The 23,228-nt window shown below is 38.8% G+C and overlaps 2 protein-coding genes and 1 pseudogene across 2 annotated transcripts; 1 reads left to right on the forward strand and 2 right to left on the reverse strand.

Moving 5' to 3' along the window:
* Nucleotides 1-13,142: 13,142 nt before the first annotated feature.
* Nucleotides 13,143-14,027, reverse strand: LOC125497892 (uncharacterized). The gene has a single exon (XM_048645602.1). It carries the CDS (start codon nt 14,025-14,027, stop codon nt 13,143-13,145), a length of 885 nt encoding a protein of 294 aa, XP_048501559.1.
* Nucleotides 14,028-15,827: 1,800 nt separating this feature from the next.
* Nucleotides 15,828-16,430, forward strand: LOC125497891 (secoisolariciresinol dehydrogenase-like). Its single transcript, XM_048645601.1, has 2 exons — nt 15,828-15,865; nt 16,124-16,430. Exons 1-2 carry the CDS (start codon nt 15,828-15,830, stop codon nt 16,428-16,430), a joined length of 345 nt encoding a protein of 114 aa, XP_048501558.1.
* A 5,036-nt stretch (nt 16,431-21,466) lies between these two features.
* LOC130591570 (probable F-box protein At1g44080) lies at nt 21,467-22,905 on the reverse strand (annotated as a pseudogene).
* Between the last annotated feature and the right edge of the window lie 323 nt (nt 22,906-23,228).

A 23,228-nucleotide genomic window follows, 5' to 3' on the forward strand; every position in this document is an offset into this window, starting at 1 on the left:
TGAAGTAGCAGCAATGTCCACTATCTCTGCATATATACCAAATTGATAATCTGCCCTTGGTTGACAAAGATTTGAAATATTGCTTGATTGTATCCATGAATTTCTGTCTTGGTTATAGATCATGCTACAATCGAAGTAGCTATAGTCGCACATATAATAGTACTATTCTGTTTGCACAAGCTTCGCCAACATGCTAGTTGTCGATGTATCGTCAGAAGATACCAGCAGGATCCTGAAACCTGTAGTGGTTAAAAACATCACTACATAATGAGTAGAGCTTATGTTACTCATTTGAGCTGTGGTACTCATGTCACACAAGGATATGTCTCCATGTGTCTGACTTGGCTACTCGATGAAAATTTCCATGAGTGTCCATACCTATGGCCCGGAGTCAAGAATTAAACATGCGTGAAGCAAGAATATATCTAGTTAAGTATAGATAAGTTGAAGCGAACAAAGCCATAGTAAAAACTAAGGTGTGCATTGTTAATAATTTAAAAAGACCAATACATTGGCTTTTGATAAATATAGAAGAATTGAGATGTGCAAAAGCTGAATTGTGGATGAGCTATATTTTTATAATACTTACATCACTTGCTAGTATGAATAACAGCATATTGTAAGCAGCACCAAACCATGCTTTCCTTGACATGATACCAGTGGCTTTTGCAATATGTATGAAGAGAGGATAGGCCAAAACAAGTCTCAGGATGAACTGTCCCATTGAATAAATTTCAGTGTAGTTTTGTAATCTGAAACCACCATGCCTCTAATTCTGGGTATGAACTCCCAAAAATACACCTGAAATTATAGAAATTTGTTAACCATTAGACTTGGGGCATACAAACAGTATCAAGTGCTTGCATTCTATACAGCATCATCAAGTCATTGTGTTCATGACTTCAACATAATCAGGAAACTCTAGAATCCATAGTAGCATGGGTGTTTGATAAACAGGGAATCATAGAGAGATTTCGCGCTTCATAGATCATTAGCGCAGTGCCTCACTTCCTTGCAGCTGGTCAATGGCACGAATGAGCTAACCAACAACCGTACTGGCAAGCTCCTGCCAAACTACCCAATACCGAAAAAAAAGAATCTGAACTCATCAAGTATTCAAAAGAAAAGCAAACAAACTTTTCTTTCTTTTACCTGCGGAAGGGGTAGAACAACTACTATATCAACCCCAAAGCTTGATCTTAAGTACCTAAGAGCAATCTTCCAAGGGTCTAAAACTAGCTCACCTCGCCCCAAACACACGAGAAGAAGGCGCTATATACGCAGCCCGAAATTGGACAAATATCTTGATCAAGTAAAACAGATCAGTTACTGATCTGATCACTGTTAAATTCACTTGAAGTGGTAACTCTTTATCTATGCAGAACTCTGCCTTCACTACAGGTACCATTAAGAAAAGTGGGTCAATGAAAAGTGAAACGATACTTGCTGTTAAAAATACTTTGTTCCATCTATGTGCAAAAACTCTAGATGGATTAACTATTCCATTTCCCTTTATTGCTGTAAAATTCTTGGAGAAAAATGATCTTGTGAAAACTTCCTTTTTCTTTCTACATATCATTTTGTTTGCTTTAGTCTTTTGAGAGTTTCCTCACTTTCTTGAGCTAGATTTCTATCATCAGCAGACCTTAAAATTACATACATAGCAATGTTAAGTTGAATGTCCCACGATTTGGAAATTTTAATTTAGTACAAGTACATGATCGTATTGTCATCAACCCTTAGACATGGGTACGAACATTTTGACAGTTCCATCTTAGTCTAAATGCAATTTCATTGTATTAGAAGTACTGACTAGTCAAATCGCTATTAGCTCAATAATAATAAAAAAAGAGTAGAAGTTAAAAAAAATTACAAGTACACGAGAAATTTATGTATGGTAAAAGATCTTAAACTTAATATGAAAAGGACTTGAATGTAAACGAAAATACAAAAAAGTTAGTGGTCTAACCGTGTCAACAATCTGACTGAAGACGAGCCAATTTGAGTAAGATATTTAACTTTGAGCTACTCACATGAAGAAAGATATCACAATTGTACCAAGTATTATAATGCTCCTACCATACTACGGTCTACGATACTCAGACCGATCTGCAAGCAAGTCACCATAAGTAAGAGAGAATATCGTTCTAGGAGGAAGGGGGGTACGTACGGGCTTAACAATATGCAAATGAAACTTATAAATTATATCTTGGGTATATTTTTGTTGTGACAAAAATAGTGCCCTAGATGTACGCAAAACCTGAACGCAAAATAATAAAAATCCCTCAAGTCCTTCAGAGATATAATTATATAAAAGATCCTTGCCATGAGAAAAAATAAACCTAGAAGTGATACGGGAGTCGTGCCACTAAAATAATAGATACAGTTAAGGATTACAACCTATTGTTTATGCCAAATTCTGATCAGGCAGAACTTAGCTGAGGATCTACAGCTAATGGAGATGCAGCTAAATAACAAGGAATGCTAACTACGAAAATGAACAAAATGCAAGAAAGAGACAAGACACCAAGAAATGGTGACGCGGAAAACCCCAAGAAGAAGGGTAAAAAAACCGCGGGTGGAATTGAGTCCACCAATCCACTACATTTGAGAATTACAGCTTATAGCTTGCAGCTAACAGCTAATAGCTTGTGCTAAGTACACTTTTTGTTTTGTAAAAGCAAAGTAAAAATATTCGAATTTAAAATGATGCGTAGAACTTATTCTTCTAAGATACTCTCACTTCTATTTATACTCGTACATTATTTGAACGTTGTTTACAATTGACCGTTTTGTAACTAACTCCTACTATCTTGCCATGATCTCCAAAAATCGAGGGATAGCTCCACCTTCTGCTCAACTGCTGCTTTCACCCTATTTTTTAGGCAAAACTGCTGAAACAACGTTCTTGGACTTAGTCTTGACTAGTATCCAATGCTTTCTTGTTGAATTATCTTCCGGATTTTGTAAATGCTTGATGTAGCTGCTACCTGATGCTCCCTAGCTGCGTTCCAGATAGTAATGGCAAACATCCTACCTGCACTTTCCAGCTTAGGCAAAAATTAGGACATAACAATTGCCCCTAACTTGTGATGTCAACCTAGGCGCAACTTAGTTAAATTCACAAGTTACCAAAAAAGATAAAATACTTTAGCAAAAAATATCAGCTTATGATTAAGATAAAATTCTGCACGTTTGTAAATTTTATCCTTTTACCTCAAAAGATAAGAATACTTAAAGATAAGAGAAATCTTTCTACCTAAAAGATAATCAATTTTTTTTTCGCCTTGGGGGTGATATCTCTTTAAAGAGATAAACTCACCTAGCACCTGTTTAGTCATAAGCAGCAAAAAGATAACTTTTGTAGCGCATTAAATTTTTATCCGTTGGACTTGAGTACCGTTGTGCCCCAAGTATTTAAGGGCTCTTTACTTCTCCCTGAGGCTTCACTTTTCTCTTTGTCTTGTTGCAAATTCTCTCTCTCAGGTAAACTCCTTCTTCTTCTTTCTTTCATTTTCTGAAATACATTAGATTTTTTTCCTGATGGGTAAAGCAATCGAGGATGTTCCTTCCTCTATTACTACGCAAGATATCGAAGGGCTTAAGAGATTGGAGAACTTCCCTGATGGTGCCCAGATCATCATCCCTTCTTCGACATGCAAGCCTGAGTCTTGCCAAGAAGACTACATCTGCTACTATGAGCACCCCTTTCTTTTGGGTTACAATTACGACTTTTCAGCACTCACTAGGTCTTTTATGGAGGTTCTCCACCTTTCTCCTGGCCAACTAATGTCAGCTTTATGGAAAACTTGCTTAGTTCTAGAAACCCTCACTAACACATGGGATCCTCCCTTCTCCCTAAATGAATTTCTGACAGCTTACAGCGTTAGGAAATCAGCCATAGGAAAAAAAACTACTCTTAGGACTAAAACACCCCACCCCCTGCTCGTAGATGGCACAATTGCCTCTGATTCTATCTGGAAAACCAGATACTTTTTTGTAGTGAAAGATTCACTAGGCGAAGCTGGGAACTCTCTTGTTGGGGGTTGGTTTAATAAAGGTATTTATTCATTCAATTTTGTCCTTTATTCCTAAAAATGAATTAACTAGGTTCTTACCTTGCTTTCTCTACAGGTCTTGGTGCTATAATTTCCCAGATTCCTGAATAAGTTGAGAGGTTAGCTGATCTGTTCAGTTTACCTATTGAGGAGCGCACTTACTTTGCCCCGGCTGAGATTATTCCACTCGACTCCAAAATCTCTTCTCGTAAAAACTCTATGTCTTCAGGTAACCCTAGATTACAATGGTACTTTCTAGATTTTTACTTTGACTCCTTGGCTAAATTACCTACTCGATGCATGAAGCTCAAGTTAAATCCAGCACCCTTTCTGACGAGGATGCTATGGATAGGCTGAAAAACCGAAAGAGATCAGCAGCCTCCTCTGGCCATTCTCAAGCTGAGAAGCTGCCTCGTAAGCAGCTATGTTCCTCTACTACTCCAACCATCATCGACATCACAGCTAAGTCTCCCAAGGAGGACGAATTCCTTGTGAGCTTACCTACTGACTTTCTGGCTGAGGAAGGTTTAGAAGGTGGCATCTGGCCTTCAGCTGAAAAACTTCTCTTCCCTGCCGCGTAAAAGAGGCTCCAAGGACAGGATCCAGAAGTGACCCTGAACCATGTTGTCCAGCTATCACTACAGGTAAGTAACACTTCATACACTACCTTACATACTGAATATCAGTGCACCCATCTATACTCATGCTCTATTCCTTTTGTGCCAGCTTACCCAGAACTGCCTAGCTGCCAGAGGCAACTTATGAGCTGTGGCTTCTCTCAGTGCCAAGGTGGCTCGCCTGCAAAAGGACAACATGAGCCATCAGACGAAACTGGAGAAAGAGAAACAGGCCAGGTTGGATGCTGAGAGTAAGCTGGCTGCTGAGTTAAAGCTGATTGAGAAGGAGAGGCTGGAGAAGGATGAGAAAGTAGCCACAGCTGAGAAGGAAATTGAGCGTCTCAAGGAGGAGTTGACTGTAGCTGCCAAGGACGCTAATGAGAGAGTCTTGGATGTTCAAGCTGAAGCCAAGATTATAGAGACTGCCAAGCTGGCATATCTGATACGCTTCAAGAAGCTGGACGACAAAGGCATCAACTCCTACATTGATAGATACCTGAAGCTGGATTTTATGGCGGCTTTGGAGGCTCTGGCTACTGGTGGCAAGCCAAATGACTCTGAGCTTTCTACAGCTGAGTCTCTAAATACGGTTGGCCAGCTAGAAGATGTCACGTCAGGTGACAAGGATAAGGTCGTTGGTGATGACGCTAGCATAGTTTCTTGATTTCTTAGCTTCTTCATACTTTAATTTAGAACACTTTTACCGTTGCCTAAGGGGGGTAACGTGCTTTTGTATGAGCATATTTCCTTTTGATCTTTTGAACCTGTGGTTTATCTTTTGAACTTGTGATTTTATGTTTTTTAATTTTAAAAAACACCTTTATTGCATGCATGTTTACATTAGTCAGCTTTGGATGATGTTTTTTACCTGATGTACGTGAGTTTTGCTTTTGATTGGGCCCGTTTTCTTGGTGCTACGACCATCCAGCTAAGTTATGGTGCTTCAACCTTTAGCTGCTTGGCTAGGTGCTACGACCATCCAGCTAAGTTCTGGTGCTTCAACCTTTAGCTGCTTGACTAGGTGTTACAACCTCTTGCGTTTGTCTGCACATGGGTACAACCAAGGTGGGTCATTGGCATGACCAATGATCCTAATTTACTTTAGATAGGTATTATGTTTCGAAGGAATATTTTATTTTGCCCTAAAGATGAGGGAACTTTGCTTACCTGGGGGACCAATGTTTTGCATTAGAAACAATGGTTATCTTACTTAGGAATATGGCGTCTGTGGCTAGCTGGTAACCTGGTTATCGCCTAGGGTGCGACGCAGATGAGTGATTTGCGTCGCACCTAGGGCTACGTGCGACGCAAATTGCCATTTTTTAAAAAAAAAAAAATTTTTTTAATTAAAAAAACTTGAAATGGCACCACAAAAAAACTTGAAATACTGTACTGTACCAAAAAAAGACGCAGAGATACAGAAATCATGATGAATATAGAAATACTGCTGTGCTTCATACAACAAAAAAAGACGGAGGACGATTCAAATCATTCAAACAATGTACTGTACCAATAATGATGAATCTGTAATACAATATACTCGATGATGCAACCGTCTCAAAAATCATATCAAAAATAAAAAATTCAGATCTAACATACAACAAAAAAACGAAATTAAAAAACTAAACCTACAAAAAAACCAGATCTAACAAACAGAAATTTCACTAAATATATTTTAAAAAAATTACAAATCGCGAAATGGAATGAACAAATTCGCCAAAAACCAGATCTCGTTCTTCATTCTCAAATCTCGTTCTTCAATCTCGTTCTTCAAATCTCTTTCTTCAAATCGCTAAAAACCAGATCTAACAGAAAGAAATCTCGTTGTTCAAATTTTAAAAGCAAACATAAATATGACAAAACAAAGAAATTCAGAATAAAATTTAAACTAAAAAATACCTGAGAAAATAACGAATCTGATGTCGTTGGTGGTGTTTGCAGGCGGTGTTCGACGGACTGAGAGACGTGCAACGAAGAGAGAGACATAAATATGACTGAGATTTCGTTCGTTGAGACGTGCAACGAAGAGAGAGAGAGACGGACTGAGAGACGTGGTGTTCGACGAAGCTTTGGATTTTGCAAAGAAGAGCGAGAGACGGAGGCGCTGATAGACGTGCGAACGATGAGAGAGAGACGGTGATAGGCGGTGTTCGACGGAGACGTGCAACGAAGAGAGAAAGACAGACTGATTAGAGGCGTTGTGTTTGAGAAGAGAGAGAGAGAAAGAGGCGATGAGAATTGAGAGAGGGAGGCTAGGGTTTCTGAAGACTCCTTAATATGCGTGTGACTAAGTGAGGCTAGGATTTCTGAAGTCTCCTTAATATGCGTCGCACCTTAGTGAGGTGCGTTGCAAATTGGTTATTTTGCAACGCACCTAAAAAACGTGCGACGCAAATGGGCCATGTTGTGCGTCGCACTCCTCCCACGTGCAACGCAAATCCCACCTGTGCGTCGTTTCCGTGTCTGTGCGACGCAAATAATGGGACGCAAATCGTTATTTTTCTAGTAGTGCACTTGCTGTTGCGCAACTATCCTTACTAGTGCTGTAATACTCCGTATTTTTGGAGTTAATTCGCAATAATTAAGAAATACCAAGAAGTTAATAAAAAGGTATTTTAGTATTATTTACATAATAATAAGAATAGAATAATAATGATACGAGTCGGTTTAGTTAATTTCGGATTTATAAAGGTTAAACCGAGTTCACTCGATCTAGACTTTTAGGAGGGTATAAAAAGGAAAATAAGAGGAGAAAGTTGAGAAACCCTAAATTCTCACTCTCCTCCCTCAGCTGTTATCTCCCTTCCTTCTCTCTCCTCTCTTGCTGTTCTCCTCTTCCCTCTCGCTGCTCTTCATCTTCTCTCTCTCTCTCGTCGTTCGTTCCTCTCTTCGTCTCCCTCGCCGGGGTCCTTCGCGGATCATCGTCGAGGTGTGCGAGCGAGTGACGCTGCTGTGCGTGCGAAGACGAGCGCGCGAGTGAAGGCGTCGCGTCGAGTGAGGTTGTCGACGAGGGTGCGAGCGACGAGGGTGGAACGCGAGCGTTCGAGGGTGCGTCGATGTACGAGGATTGTGCGAGCGAAGTGGTGCGGAGATCGAGTGCGAGTGTGTGCGATTTGTGCGTGGGTGTTCGCGTGTTGCTCGACGAATGAGCGACGAATTGTCGAGGGTTGTGCGTGGTGCGTTGGGTCGTACTCGCGCGAGGCAATGTGGTAGCGTTGGCCTTGTTGCAGCGCTGCCGGAGTGGTGCGAGGGGTGATCGCGCAAATCGAGGGAGCAGTCGCAGGAATCCGTGCATCATCGCCGGCAAGGAGTCCGGTAACCTCCATATTTCATATTTCCAATTGTTTCTTAGTTCTTACGAAGATTTTATTTCACAATTCTGATGTTACTTTAACACTTGTATAAATGTTGAAGTTAATTTGTTGTAAGCAAAGTATTTTATAAATTAGAAACAATCAGATCCTGGTTTATTAATGCTAGTTAGTAAGATGGATTTTCTTTGCTCTGATTTTATAAAACATACAAATACCAGTATAGATTTCCGCTGTTATGAGCAAGTATAACATAAGTTAAGGAAAATCAGATTTCGCAAACACTTTATTAATTGTTCCTAACCACTTTAGCTTTAGTATAGTTTATGAAACGAAAGTTTAAACAATAAGTTGATTATTTTGACTATAGTTGCGAATCTGACTTTTGGACATAAGACTGGATTGGACCTAAGACTTTTGGACACAAGATTTTGGACATAAGACGTGGTTGGAGTTAGGACTTAATTGGTTTGGTAAAGGCAGTAGACTAATTACACTAGCTAAGTTTAGTTTGCTCACTAACTTTGACTCCTAAAAGACGATAAACTCATTAGAATAGAAAAGTAACGAAAGTTCATAAACAAGGGGTTTAGCTATCGTTTATTTCGAATGAGTAGATCGTTATAGTTTTAGTTACGTATTAGTTGATAATGTTATCAACGACGTAGCACTAAAGTTTTATTTAACGGTTTAGGTCCCAATTTCATAAGCGGAACGTTTAATTAAGACAGCGAAAATTCTCCGTTACAAGGTACGTACGCGTACCAGTTTAATCCCAAGTACTAGTATCATGATTAGGTTGCAATTTATGCTATTGGAACCTAGAAGCATGATAGGGAACGTTTGATTGTTGAGATTGTTTGGTTAGACATTTGTAAATTGAAATTGATATGTTGCATTGGAATGCGTAATTCTATCGTAAATATGAGCATTATTAATCTTATTCATAGTGTAAAAAGAGTGTTACAAGAGATATGATTTGAGCATTGTAACTAAAGGAACATGTAAATGACTCTATGTATCCATAGTGTAACAAGAGCGTTACAAGAGATACGACTTGAGCATTGTAACTAAGAGAACATGTAAATGACTCTATGTGGTTATGAAATGAATGGAAAGTATTAAAGAGAATTATGGCAATAACTTGTAGCTGGACTCCCTACAAGTGATGAACAATGGGGGGAGTGTGGGACTTGTCCTATGCAGGCCTACTGTGACGACAGTAGTGTCCTTATATTTTTTATAACTCAAGTAGGCGGAAGGTTCCGTTCGATCTTGGGGGTATGCATACTAAGGTGATGGGTGTGAGACGGAATAAAACCGTATTTGTATTTCATCTAATAGACCAAGTTGTCTATTAAGGATTCAGTAGCCCGTATGATTCTAGTAAGATGACGGTGCCTGTTCGATGCCAAATAAAGATTAAAGATTAAAAGATGTAACATAATGTAGTATCATGCTTAAGATTGTTCATGTGTCCATCATTTATGCTTATATGCATCAATGGTTCATTACGTACTCAACATAACTGATTGTGTGTTATTATGTGTTTGTTAAACTGTGATGAACCATTGATGCTACAATGGGGAGAAGACTATGTGTGCTGGTGTTGTTGCATGATATCGAGCATACGAGGACTAGTCTTTGGTATTTGCATTTAAAGCATTTTGAAATAAGTATTATTGGTTTTTCTAAGACTTACATAAAGGGTTTGTGGTTTGAATGAAAGGGGTCGTTGATGATTCCCGAGTTTTATTTATATTTTAATTCCACTGCATTTTAGTTTTTGTGACAATGTTTTAAGTTATCGTTAACTCTTATTATGCCTTGCGTTCCATCGCGGCGGTAACACTCCCAAAGTCGATGCGACGTAGCAGTGGTAGACGCGTATGGATTTTGGGGGTGTTACAAGTGCATTACCCCTTAGTTCCTCGATGGTGTCAAGATCATAGCTGAGTTCCTCGCCATTGGCTTCTGGGGTCAGCAAGCCATACCTAGCTGTAGGGATGGCCACTTCTGCAGGTAACACTGCCTCGCATCCATATACAAGTGAGAAGGGAGTCCTTCCTGTAGCACCTCTTGGTGTTGTTTTGTTTGACTAGAGTACTTTAGGTAGCTCTTCTGCCCATTTTCCTTTTTTAGCTTTTAAATGTCTCTTGATACCATTGATAATTACTTTATTGCTGGACTCAGCTTGTCCATTAGCTTGCGGGTACCTGGGCGTTGAGGTCACCAGGTTGATGTTCCATTCATGGTAGAATTGCCTCGTTTTATCACTTATGAATTGTGATCCATTATCACAAATGATCTCGCTAGGTACTCCGAACCTGCAAATAATGTTAGTGTGCAAAAAGGATATCACTTCTTTGTCCCTTACCTGCTGGAATGCCCCAGCTTCGATCTATTTGGAGAAGTAATCCGTGAGTGCTAGCATGAAGACTTTTTGTCCTGGGGCAACTGGTAGTTTTCCCACAATGTCCACGCCCCACCTCATGAAAGGCCAGGGTGTCAAGGTGGGGTGCAATTCCTCAGCTGGTTGGTGGGACATACCTGCATGCTTTTGGCAGCTTTCGCATTTCTGCACGTACCTTTTTGCATCTTGGCGCATAGTTGGCCAATAATATCCATAAGCTAGGATCTTGTTTGACAAGCTTCTTCCTACTACATGGGATCCGCATTCACCTTCGTGAAATTCTTTGAGTGTGGATTCCCACTGATCTCTCTCCAAGCATCTTTGCAGCAAGTCATGGCTAGCGCAGGCTCGTTTGAATAGGGTACCTGAAATAACATGATACCTGGTAGCTTTCATTTGCAGTTTCCTAGCTTCCAGCTTATCTTCTGGCAGGATGCCCCTTTCCAAATACTCGAGTATTGGCTGGGTCCAACTAGTACTTTCTGTGCGGTCACCATCTGGTTGTACCACGTTCACCTGTTTGCTGATGGCTGGTTCAGCTAAATGAGCTATTGGTATTGACTTGAAGTCGCATTTTCTGAGTGCTGATCCAAGGTTAGCTAAAGCATCAGCCTTGGTGTTCTGATCCCTTGGAATTTGTTTTATGCTGAACTCTTCGAATAGCTTAGCCTTTTCTTTGACTAGATCCAGGTACGACGCCATCTTTGAATCTTTGGCTGTGTACTCCCCTTTTACCTGGCTTACTATTAAAGCGAATCACTGAACACATGTAAACTGTTAGCTTTTAAATGACATGCTAATATCATGCATGTAATTAAGGCTTCATACTCAGCCTCATTGTTAGTAGCTTTAAAATCACAGCATATAGCGCGTACTATCATGTCCCCTTGTGGCGACTTTAGTACTACACCTAGGCCAGCTCCTCTGAAATTCGAAGATCCATCTACATATAGCTGCCAGGATCCAGATTTGCCTAATTAGTTAATGTGGCCTACTTCCACTTCAGCTGCAGCTGCTAGGTCAGGACTGAAGTCTGCCACAAAGTCAGCTAGAGCTTAGGATTTTATAGCTGTCCTGGGCAGATACTTAGTGTCATGTGCGCTTAGAGATATAGCTCATTTAGCCATTCTTCCTGAGCACTCTAGTTTCCTTAGTACAGCTTTGATAGGATAGTTAGTCATGACATGAATAGGATGAGATTCAAAGTAATGTCTTAACTTACATGATGTCATGTACAAAGCTAGTACTAATTTTTCTAGTGATGTGTACCTAGTTTCGGCGTCCAGCAAGGGTTTACTTACGTTGTAGACTGGGAGCTGTTGATTTTTTGCCTCCCTAGATAGCACTGCACTTACCGCCTTGCTGCTAATAGCTAAGTATAGCTGGAGCGTCTCGCCTGTGGCTGGCTTCGAGAGCAGGGGAGATTGAGCTAGGTAGGCTTTTAAGTCTTGTAGTGCAGCTTCATGCTCGTCTGTCCAGTTAAACCCCTTGTTCTTTTTCAGCACATTGTGAAACAGATGGCATTTATCGGAGGATTTGGATATGAACCTGTTGAGCGCAACTACTCTCCTAGTCAGCTTCTGGACTTCCTTCAAGTTCCGGGGTGATCGGATATTGATCAATGCTTGCACTTGGCAGGAACTAGCTTCTATGCCTCGCTGGGTAACTATATACCCCAGAAATTTTCCTGCAGGGACTCCAAAGGAACATTTGCTAGGGTTAAGCTTCCTCTCATACCCTTTTAGAACTTCGAAAGTATCTTGCAGATAAGCAACGTGGTCTCCAGCTTGTTTTGTCTTAACCAGCATGTCATCTATGTAGACCTCCATCGTATCTCCTAGCTGCTTCTCGAACATTTTGTTAACTAGCCGCTGGTAGGTGGCACCTGCGTTCTTCAATCCAAAAGGCATTACTTTATAGCAATAGATACCTCTTTCAGTCATGAATGTCGTCTTTCCTTGATCTGCAGGTCCATAAGTATCTGGTTGTAGCCAGAATATGCGTCTAGGAAAGTCAATCTTTCATGTCTAGCTGTAGCGTCTACCAATGCATCGATGTGTGGCAATGGAAAGGGATCCTTTGGGCACGCCTTGTTGAGATCAATGAAGTCAATACACACTCGCCACTTGCCATTTTTCTTGCCAACGACAACCACGTTAGCTAGCCAATCTGGATATTTGACTTCTCTGATCTTCCCAGCTTTCAGCAGCTTCTCTACTTCTTCATTGACTATTACGTTCCTTCCTGGTGCGAACTTCCTCCTTTTTTGCTTGACAGATTTGGAGTTGGGATCAAAGTTCAGCTTATGAGTGATGATGTCAGGTTCAATACCTACCATATCATCATGGCTCCATGCGAAGCAGCTTATATTTTCTTTTAGGAATTCAATAATCCGTTGTTTTTCTTCAGCTGGTAGGGATGCCCCAATCTGCACAGTCTGCTCTGGCCTTGCTGGGTCCAGCGCTACTTCATCTATGTCTTGCTCTGTTGGCTTAGCTGGCGCTGGACCTTGCTGTAATTGCTAGGTAGACTCTTTCTTTGCTTTGAGGGATATGCTATAACACTCCCTTGCCAACTTGCGATCGCCCTTGATTTCTTGCACTCCCCATTTGGTAGGGAACTTGATAGTTTGATGATAGGTTGATGGCACAGCTCGCATTTTATGAATCCATGGTGTCCCCATGATGATATTATATGCTGAGGGACAATCTACCATATTGAATTTAGTCTGCAAGTTGACTCCTTACGCATAGGTAGGTAGCATGATTTCTCCGAGTGTTGTAGCTGGCTCGCCATTGAATCCATATAAGAGGGTTGCTTTTCTGAGGATGTCAGCTTCCTGCAGCCCCATGCTTTCAAGAGCATTTTTGAAGATGATATTAGTTGAGCTACCGTTATCTATTAATATTCTTTTCATGAGGCAGTTGCTGACTGTGAGAGATACGACAAGGCCATCATGGTGGTCAGCTTCTTCATCTCCATCTTCCTCGTCAAAGCTGATGGTCATGCCTCTTAGCCTTTTCTCCTCTACGCTTCTGTATTGCTTTGGCACAGCTTTGGAGCTTTCTCGGGCGAATCTTTTAGCTGCAGAGTATGTTAGTCCACATATTTTTGATCCACCAGAGATAGAGTTGATTACCTTATCATGCGTAGGCTCAGGTGGTGGACGAGGTTGCTGTTGGCTGGGACCTGACTTGTTCTCTTGCTGCCCTTTCTTTCCCATGAGATGCTCCAGATAACCTTTCTTAAGTAGCCAGGCCACTTCTTTCTTGAGAGCGTTGCAGTCCTCTGTGCGATGGCCATGGTCTCCATGGTAGCTACACCATTTGGTGGTATCCTTCTCGCTATCTGGTCTGTCGCTCTTGTGCGGCCACCTAGTTTTTGTCCCCAGCTTCTCAAGCGCGTTTACTACGCCTCCTGCATCCACGTTAAAGCAATAGGAAGCAAGGGATGGATAGTCATTGTTAGCGGATTTACCTGCGGTCTGGTTGGCTATACTGTTGGTTTCGCGCTTTTGATAGGGCTGGTGACGCCAGTCACTCTTCTTTTGATTTTGGGCCTTTCGATCGTAGTTGGGCTCACTTCCGTACCTGGATGCCTCGTCTTCTTCGACACGGATTTCAGCCATAGCTCTGGCTCTAACTTCCTCGAACGTGCTGCAGGGGTACCTGGTCAATTCGTAATATAACCTGGATTTGTATGTTAAGCCCCTTCTGAATGCTTCGATGGCAGTGGCAATATCTAGGCTCTTGACTGAAATCATCTCCTTATTGAACCGGTCTAGGTACTACCTCACAGCTTCCTTCGTCTTCTGCGTGATGCGATACAGGTCGCCTGTGTGTTTCTCCAGGACCCTGTTGCTGGTAATTTGCAAGTAAAATTTGTTAATCAAAGCAGCGAAGTTTTGGATACTACCTGGTTTCAGGCTAATTAGCCACTGCAAGGCTGGCCCGGATAAGGTGGCTCCAAAGGATTTGCACATAGTGGCTTCCAGGAGGTGCTCAGGAATGGATAGAGTCCACATCTTCTGCTTGTATTGCGCCACGTGATCATAGGGATCCGCAGCTCCATCATACAGCTTGTGAGGCTGGGACACATTGATCTTTTTGGGGATCCTAGCCCTTGCAATTTCATCCACGAAGGTAGACTGCGCATAGCCATTGGGGGTTTCAGCCACAGGAGTTGGTGCTCCAGGTAATTTCGCCAGCATGCGAAGTATCTTTCTGTTCTGAGATTCCAGGAGCGCCATCTTCTTTGCGGCAGGATCTGCCTCCTCTTCCTCTTCGTCAGATCTAGTCTCATTTCCTTCATCTTCGCTGGCGCTGAGATCTTCGAGATTGAGATTGCGGGGGGGTCAGTCCCTGGCCACGTGGCTTTGGCGTCTTGCTGCTCTTGACAGATTCCAGCTCCTTCCTGAGACTATCAATAGTTTGCTGAATTCATATTGATTACGGTGAAGATCCTCCTGGGCTTTCAGCAAGGCAACCTTCATCATTTCGGCAGTATCATCAGCCATGCTTCCTAAGGTAAAATGTGTGTGTTTTCTTTTTGCGATTTTTATGAGAGTTTAGTTGTAGAGCCCCACGGTGGGCGCCAAACTGTTTATGCCAAATTCTAATCAGGTTCTGAGGATCTACAGCTAATGGAGATGCAGCTATAAATAACAAGGAATGCTAACTACGAAAATGAACAAAATGCAAGAAAGAGACAAGACACCAAGAAATGGTGACGCGGAAAACCCCAAGAAGAAGGGTAAAAAACCGCGGGTGGAATTGAGTCCACCAATCCACTACGTTTGAGAATTACAACTTACAGCTTGCAGCTAACAGCTAATAGCTTGTGCTAAGTACACTTTTTGTATTGTAAAAGCAAAGTAAAAATATTCGAATGTAAATGATACGTAGAACTTATTCTCCTAAGATACTCTCACTTCTATTTATACTCATACATTATTTGAACGTTGTTTGCAATTGACCGTTTTGTAACTAACTCCTATCTTGCCATGATCTCCTAAAATCGAGGGATAGCTCCACCTTCTGCTCAACTGCTGCTTTCACCCTATTTTTTAGGCACAACTGCTGAAACAACGTTCTTGGACTTAGTCTTGACTAGTATCCAATGTTTTCTTGTTGAATTATCTTCCGGATTTTGTAAATGTGTGTTGTAGCTGCTACCTGATGCTCCCTAGCTGCGTTCCAGATAGTAATGTCAAACATCCTACCTGCACTTTCCAGCTTAGGCAAAAATTAGGACATAACACCTATATTTATTACATAGTTGTCCTTGAGCTTATCTATTATATATATGTATAAATTATAGCATAGATTTATTATTCATAGATATATTAAAAAAAGAGCATTCTAAGAAGTGTTCAAGCAATCACTAATAAGCACCAGCAAGCTCTACAAGATAAGGTCATTTTGTAGAAATGGCAACTGTCTCAATGTTCTCTGCTGCTGCCAGAAGGTAAGCAAATATTTTTATGCTTAAGGCAATAGTTTTCTCTATGTACAAAGTTCAAAATATTATAAGTTGAATAGAAACTGGTCCTTAAGACATAGTTTTATCTATGTGCAATGTTGGTTTTCCTATCTTTTACGTCATTCTTATAAGTTATATCGCAGAGGATATATTTGTTCAATGATCTAAAATAAAACAACGAACTAAGTACTATCAATCTATTATATTGAGGGATTTAATTATACATCTTTCCTAGGTTGGAAGGCAAGGTTGCCCTCATCACAGATTCACAGGAGGAGCTAGTGGAATTGGTGAATGTGCTGCTAAATTTTTTACCAAACATGGTGCTAAAGTCATGATTGCTGATGTTCAAGATGATATGGGCCAATCTGTTTGCAAAGACTTAGGCTCGTCAGTAGCCTCATACATCCATTGCGATGTCACGAATGAAGCTCATGTACAAAATGCAGTGGACTCAACAATTGCTCAATACCAAAAACTTGACATCATGTTCAATAATGCAGGCATAGTAGGCTCTATAATACAGGTGCATGTCCCAAACCACCGGTGAGTTGGTTTGGCTTGAAGGCTTGCTCACAGACTTGGGTGTCTCTATACCTACCCCTATTGATTTATTCCGTGACAATAAATTTGCTATATACTTTGCTCATAACCACATATTCCATGAAAGGACTAACATCTCAAAGTGGATTGTCACTATGTGAGAGAGCATTTATCTACTAGGTTTCTTAATGAGCAATATGTGAGATCTTTTCTGCAACTTGCGGATATCATGACCAAGTGCATCAGTGAATATCAACACAAAACCTGAATTTCAAGTTATGATTATTTACCACAAGTTCTACTTGAGGGGGTGTATTGGAATATATAAGTTATTTTATTGTTTGTGTGGCTAAGGAACATATTGTTATCATGTTCCCAATGTAGATTATTCTGCTTCGAATTCTGTACATATTTTGACAGCCTTTATTTTGGTAAAAAAAACTAATATGAACCCGGTGCACACTAATTAGTGTGCACCCGATCCATATCACGTGAGTTTATGATAGTGTATATTGATATGATATAGTGTATGTTAAAATGATATAGTGTATATTAAAATGATATAGTGTATATGTTAAAATGATATAGTGTATGTTAAAATGATATAGTGTATGTTACAGTGATATAGTGTATGTTACAGTGATATAGTGTATGTTAAAGTGATATAGTGTATGTTAAAATGATATAGTGTATGTTAAAGTGATATAGTGTATGGTTAAATGATATAGTGACGTAAAGTGATGCTAAAGTAATTAGTGTATCTGAAATGATATAGTGTATGTTAAAATGATATGGTGTATAATAAAATGATATAGTGTATGTTACAGTGATATATTGTATGTTAAAGTGATATAGTGTATGTTTAAGTGATATAGTGTATGTTATACTGATATAGTGTATGTTACAGTGATATAGTGTATGTTAAAGTGATATAGTGTATGTTAAAATGATATAGTGTATGTTAAAGTGATATAGTGTATGGTTAAATGATATAGTGTGTGTTACAATGATATAGTGTATGTTAAAGTGATATAGTGTATGTTAAAGTGATTTAGTGTGTGTTAAAATGATATAGTGTATGTTACAATGATATAGTGTATGTTAAAGTGATATAGGGTCACGTGCCTGGGCCTGGTCCACACTATTTTTAGTGTGAACCGGGTCCACGCAAGTCGGATTGTTATTTTGGTTGTATTGTTTTTTTGTCCTATGTAAAACTCTCTTGTATAAGTCTAGGTTTTCTCTTAATGCTTTAATATATATATATATATATATAGATGTAATACTTGTATAGCCGTTAGAACATATAGGGGAGTAATTCGTTCTTATAAATTTTCTCTCTTTGAATATTTTTCCATATTATAATCCAAGTTTGAGTATTTGACTCTTTTCACCTAGCCTCCCCGTCGCCAACGCTAACGACTCCCCACCGTCCCCGTCGCCCAACACTAACGACCCCCCACCCATCGCCTATTGCTTAAGACCCCCTACCCTCCCCGTCACCTATTGCTTACGACCCCCTACCCTGCACGTCGCCCAACACAAATGACTCCCACCCTCCCCCTCGCACGTCGCTGACGAATCCACTCCACTCCCGTCGGTCCACACAAATGACCCAGTGCCTGCTCGTCGCTGAAATTACACGACCACCCCAGTTGCTGCTTTCTATACCTTTTTACTTCTAATTTTATTAAGATGTTTGATTGCAGTGGCTAAAGCAATCCACTTGAGCATACACCTATAGATATATAATAGGACTATATATGATAATTCTTGATTTCCCTTGTATTCACAAAAAACAGTAAGAGGATGCCGATAATTCTTTAAAAAAACAAGAGGAAAAAGAGAAGTAACTAACTATAGTTAAGTTTATTAAATTTTCATATGAGGGAAAGATGGTAGTTCAGTGGAATACCATCCCGAATTCCAAGGTATTGTCCAGGGTTCTAATCCTCATCCTAACAATATATTGGGGCATTTATTTCTGGGTTGTTTAACCTTGTGCCCTACAGGCTAGTAGCCTAGCAAGGGTTGGTCTTCAAATCAATTATCTTTCCTAATCAAAAAAAAAATTTCATGTATTGTATTTAGTCTTTTTTGCTATATATAGTACATATTATGAAAAATTATGAAATTTGGTAAAAAAATTCGAATCATATTTTTTGAAATATAAATATTACAATAATTGTAATATATTTTTTTTTTTTTACCAGGAGAGAGACGACAAGTTTCGCGAAATGGATGGCTGGCAGAGACTTGCGTCATGCTTTTTAGCTTTCTGTTTTATTTTATGATCTACCAAATGCACAGTTTGATAGAGTATGTTTCTCATATCACAAATTCTTATATGCGGCCAGCCACGCGGGAAGTTACAGGTGTGGCCGCGCGCGCGACATGTTGTCAGCCCGTCAGCTCATTTTCAACTGGTCATATCTCACTCGTTTCTCATCGAAATCAAGCTTTTGACCAGGCATTGGAAAGCTATGGAGCCAAATTTTCATCTCCAACTTGAATCTTCCCAAAATATTAAGTGTGGTGTAAGATGTGACCTTTTGAAGTTGACCCTTATGCACAAACACTTATAAACAAATGAAGTTACTCTTATGAACAGATGGAGTTACTCTTATGACCAAATGGAGTTACTTGTATGGGTATATGGTTACTTTTAACAATAAAATGGTGTTACTCCTATAAAGAAATGTGGTTACTCTTATAAGCAAATGCGGTTACTATTGTGAACCTTTGGGGGTTACTCGTATGATTAAATGAGGTTACTCGTATGATTTATTGAAGTTACTTGTATAAATAAATGAGGTTACTAGTATGAACTAATTGGGTTACTCATAAGATTAAATGAGGTTACTCATAGATTAAATGAAATTACTAGTATGAATTAATTGGGTTACTCATATGATAAAAATGGGGTTACTCATATAATAAAATGGGATTATTTTTGTGAACAATTGTGAGGAAGATGGATGAGTAACCCCAATTGATACCCTTTTATTGTTAAAAGTAACCACATACTCATACAAGTAACTCCATTTGGTCATAAGAGCAACTCCATTTGTTTATAAGTGTTGTGCATAAGGGTTAACTTCAAAAAATCATATCTCTCAACACATTCAATATTTGGGAAGACTCAAGTTGGAGATGAAAATGTGGCTCGATAGCTTTCCAATGCCTGGTCAAAAGCTCGATTCTGATGAGAAACGAGTAAGATATGACCATTTAAAAATGAGCTGACGGGCTAACAGTATGTCGCGCGCGACTACACTTGTAATTTCGCATGTGGCCGACCACACGCAAAAGTGACAAGATGCACTGTTCTTAAATTTTATCAAAACGCTACATATTGGATAAAAGAGTTGCTATTTTTACTTTGAAAGACGACACATTGCACTAAAAATACGTGAACATTTATTTTGTTCATGATTAAGCAAAATAAAAATAAAAAGTTCATGGCCATGAACTTTTATTTGATTCATAGTTAAAGATGCTCTTATATTAGCTACTGATTTCCAGTTAAACTCCTCTTTTACCCAATGTTTCGATCAATCTTTTCACGAAATGTCCCACACCCTCTCCATAAATAATTATCTGATGTTAAATTGGCCTGCAAAATTGTATGATCTCATTAGTGGTTTTGTTCCACTACTAGTTAACTCTCTCTGTATTTTTAATTTGAATGTTTTAACTATAAACTTTGCCAGTATACTTTTACCGATGTACTTTTTTATTTTAAATATCTTTCATTAGTTATTACATATTACCAAAATTTAAAACGCTTAATACTCATTTGATGAATCAAATAATACATTCGATGATTATATTTTATCTTATACATTGAGAAGAAGTTAGAAAATTCTCTCGAACTATAAATAATGTCAATATTATAAGTGATCAAACTAAAAAAATAAAGAAGGTATGACTTAAAAATAATGAAATTATTTTACTTTTATGCAATTATGATGATGTCAAACGTTTGATGTCAAAATTCTAAGAGCATCATTAACCATGAATGGAAAATAAAATCATGGAGGTGATTGAGAAAAAATGGGCCTTAACCACAATTGAAATAAAGATTGTGGAGTGATTGAAGGTGAGTGGGGAAAAAAAAGGGATGGAACGATTGAATTGATGATCAGCCGTGGGGTTGGGACCCACAGCCAGGTCATCAATTGTTAAATTTTTTTTGGCTGAGAACACAGCAAAACGCAGCGTTTTGCTGCATTCTCAGCCAAAAAAATTTGGCTTGCTGACGCTGCAGCTGGCAACTGGCACGCGTGTCAGCGCCAGTTGCAGCGTGACATTTGTCATGCACGTTGCCAAGTGTCGCGTTGTTATTGGTTTGTAAAATATAACCGTTGTAAATTTTACAACGGTTATATTTTAAAAAATATAAATCAAAAAAAAAAAAAAAACCAACGGCTCTATTTTTTCGAGATCTTTAAATAGAGACCCATTTTGCTATATTTTGGGCACACTTAATTTTCTCCCTCTTCACTAATTTCTTCTATTTGTTCTAACTCTTCTTCCATTGCTCTTTAATTTCAAATTCTTATAATTATGGATCCTAATCATCCTAATTATATAAGAAATTCTCAAAATTATTCTCCTCAATATGATAACCTCTACCATGAATCCCCATCTGAAAATGTCAACCTATCATACGTGAAGATGATGATTCTGATGTTTCTTGTGGTAAGAGGGTTTGGAATGAACATGAAAGAACTCCTGATCTCCGCATTTACGAACACGACTCTTGATAAGGTGAGTGGGACGAACCAAAGGAAAAATATCTTCTGGGAAAATTTTGGGAAGCTTTCGAGGCAGGAAGAATAGCACACCCAACAAAAATTGCTCCAAGAAATGCTGCTATGTTGAAAGGTCGTTGGAGTAGACTTGCCAATACATGTCAGAAATTTGGTGGCAATGCTAATTAAGTTTGAAATTTTGATATGGAGAAGTTTTGTGCACTTTTTTTCTTAATTAAGTTTGTAATTGTCGCACCAATGTAGCATTTTATGTGTTTCGTTCTTAAAATTATATTAAAAATGCTAATTGTGTCTCATATCATTAAAAACGCTAACTAGTTTCGTATTTAATTACTTAATGAAAATACGCTAATTATTAAAATAATAATTAAAATTTTAATTTTAATTTTATTTATTTAATTCATTAATAATAAAATATCAATTAGTAATTAATATTTCATATCATTAAAATTTAAATAATAAAAATATTGTATGATGGTAGTTGGGTGATGAGAGGGAAAAGTAGTTGGGTGGGGTCAAAAAGTAAGAGAGAGAGGAAAAAGTAGTTGGGATGATTGAAAAATGGTTCATGGTTAAGGAGATGAGTGGGAAAAGATTATGGGATGTAATTTTTTAGAGAGAGAAAGTTAGAAAGAGAGTGGGATGATTTTTTTTCCAATCATGAGTAATGGTGCTCTTACCTTCTCCCAACTATTTTCCCTCTCATTCAAATATTCAATACAAATACTTTAAACCCAACACAACTTTTATCAACAATCCACTCTTCTTCTTTTTCATCATAGTATTTACTAGGTCCAGCGCCGTCGAATCGATCATCACTAGCCTACCTGCTCGATCAACGGCGTAGAATTTGAATTTCCCATCGTGGCAAATAACATCATCAAGATAATTATTCTTTTCTTTTTTTCCCAGTTTCAATAATCTTCCATTCAGAATTCCAGAGAGCAATTTCTCCATACCCATATAAACCTAATACAGATATTATCTCCCCAATTTTAACAACTAACTTTCCTAAGAGAAAGAAATTGAATAGATGAAATCCTCAAAATCAAAGGTATCTTCTTCTCCATCATAACTGATCAATTGAAGACGATAACAACGACCCACCTCAACATTTCGAAAACCCAATTAATCAATCATCTTACCGAAATACCCAGATGAACAAAAGTAAAGCTTGTGCTTCGTTAATGGATTCAGTAGGGCCCACTTGTTTTGCCCTGTTTCTGAAACTTTGATAAGCCAGACATTGTTGTGATTATGAAGGGTGAAATTAGGAGAGAGAGAGAGAAAGGACGAGAATTGGGGTGGAAAGGAGGGAGAGTGAAAGGGAAATGAAGGTGGGGTTGGATTGGAGTAGCAAAATAACGCCATGATTTGCAGATTGAGCGAAAACGACATAGATCTGCTTTGGTGTTGAGTCGTTTTAAGATTAGGGCAAGCATGTCGTTGCTTAAATTCTTCCATGGCCCTTCTTCTTCTCCTTCAATGCTAGCCATTTCTGTGTGATTTTAAAGATTATTGGGATGGATTGATGGGGATTGAATAATCTGGGTTTTAAAGTTGGTTTTGTGCGTTAATGGTAAGCATGATGACTCGACAAATTCTTTTTTGATTTTCTATGTGAAAAAAAGAAATTTATGGACAAAAAAGGTTTACATCGATGCTTTGAGCCTTTGACAACTTTCTAAAATTTGGATAACAAGTTTAGATAAATGTTCAACAAAAAAAAAATTGAACCGGATCATAATAACTTATTATGAACCGAAAATCATGTGATAGAGTTTCATTCAATATAGTCAGTTTTCGTTCTGTTTTTGTATGATATAATCACTTTTTATATAGTTAATATTTGTATGATAATAGTCAACTTTCAGAATAGTCAATTTTCAGAAATAGTCAGTTTTCGTATGATATAGTCAGGGTTTGTTCTCCCCATTTTCAGTTCAGTTATAATCAGTTCAATTCAGTTCAGTTCAGCTCGAGTTATCATTTCTATTAGTTATAATTTATAATAAATTCATTTCAGT

Source organism: Beta vulgaris, chromosome 5 (assembly GCF_026745355.1).
Source record: "Beta vulgaris subsp. vulgaris cultivar EL10 chromosome 5, EL10.2, whole genome shotgun sequence".
NCBI lineage: Eukaryota > Viridiplantae > Streptophyta > Magnoliopsida > Caryophyllales > Amaranthaceae > Beta > Beta vulgaris.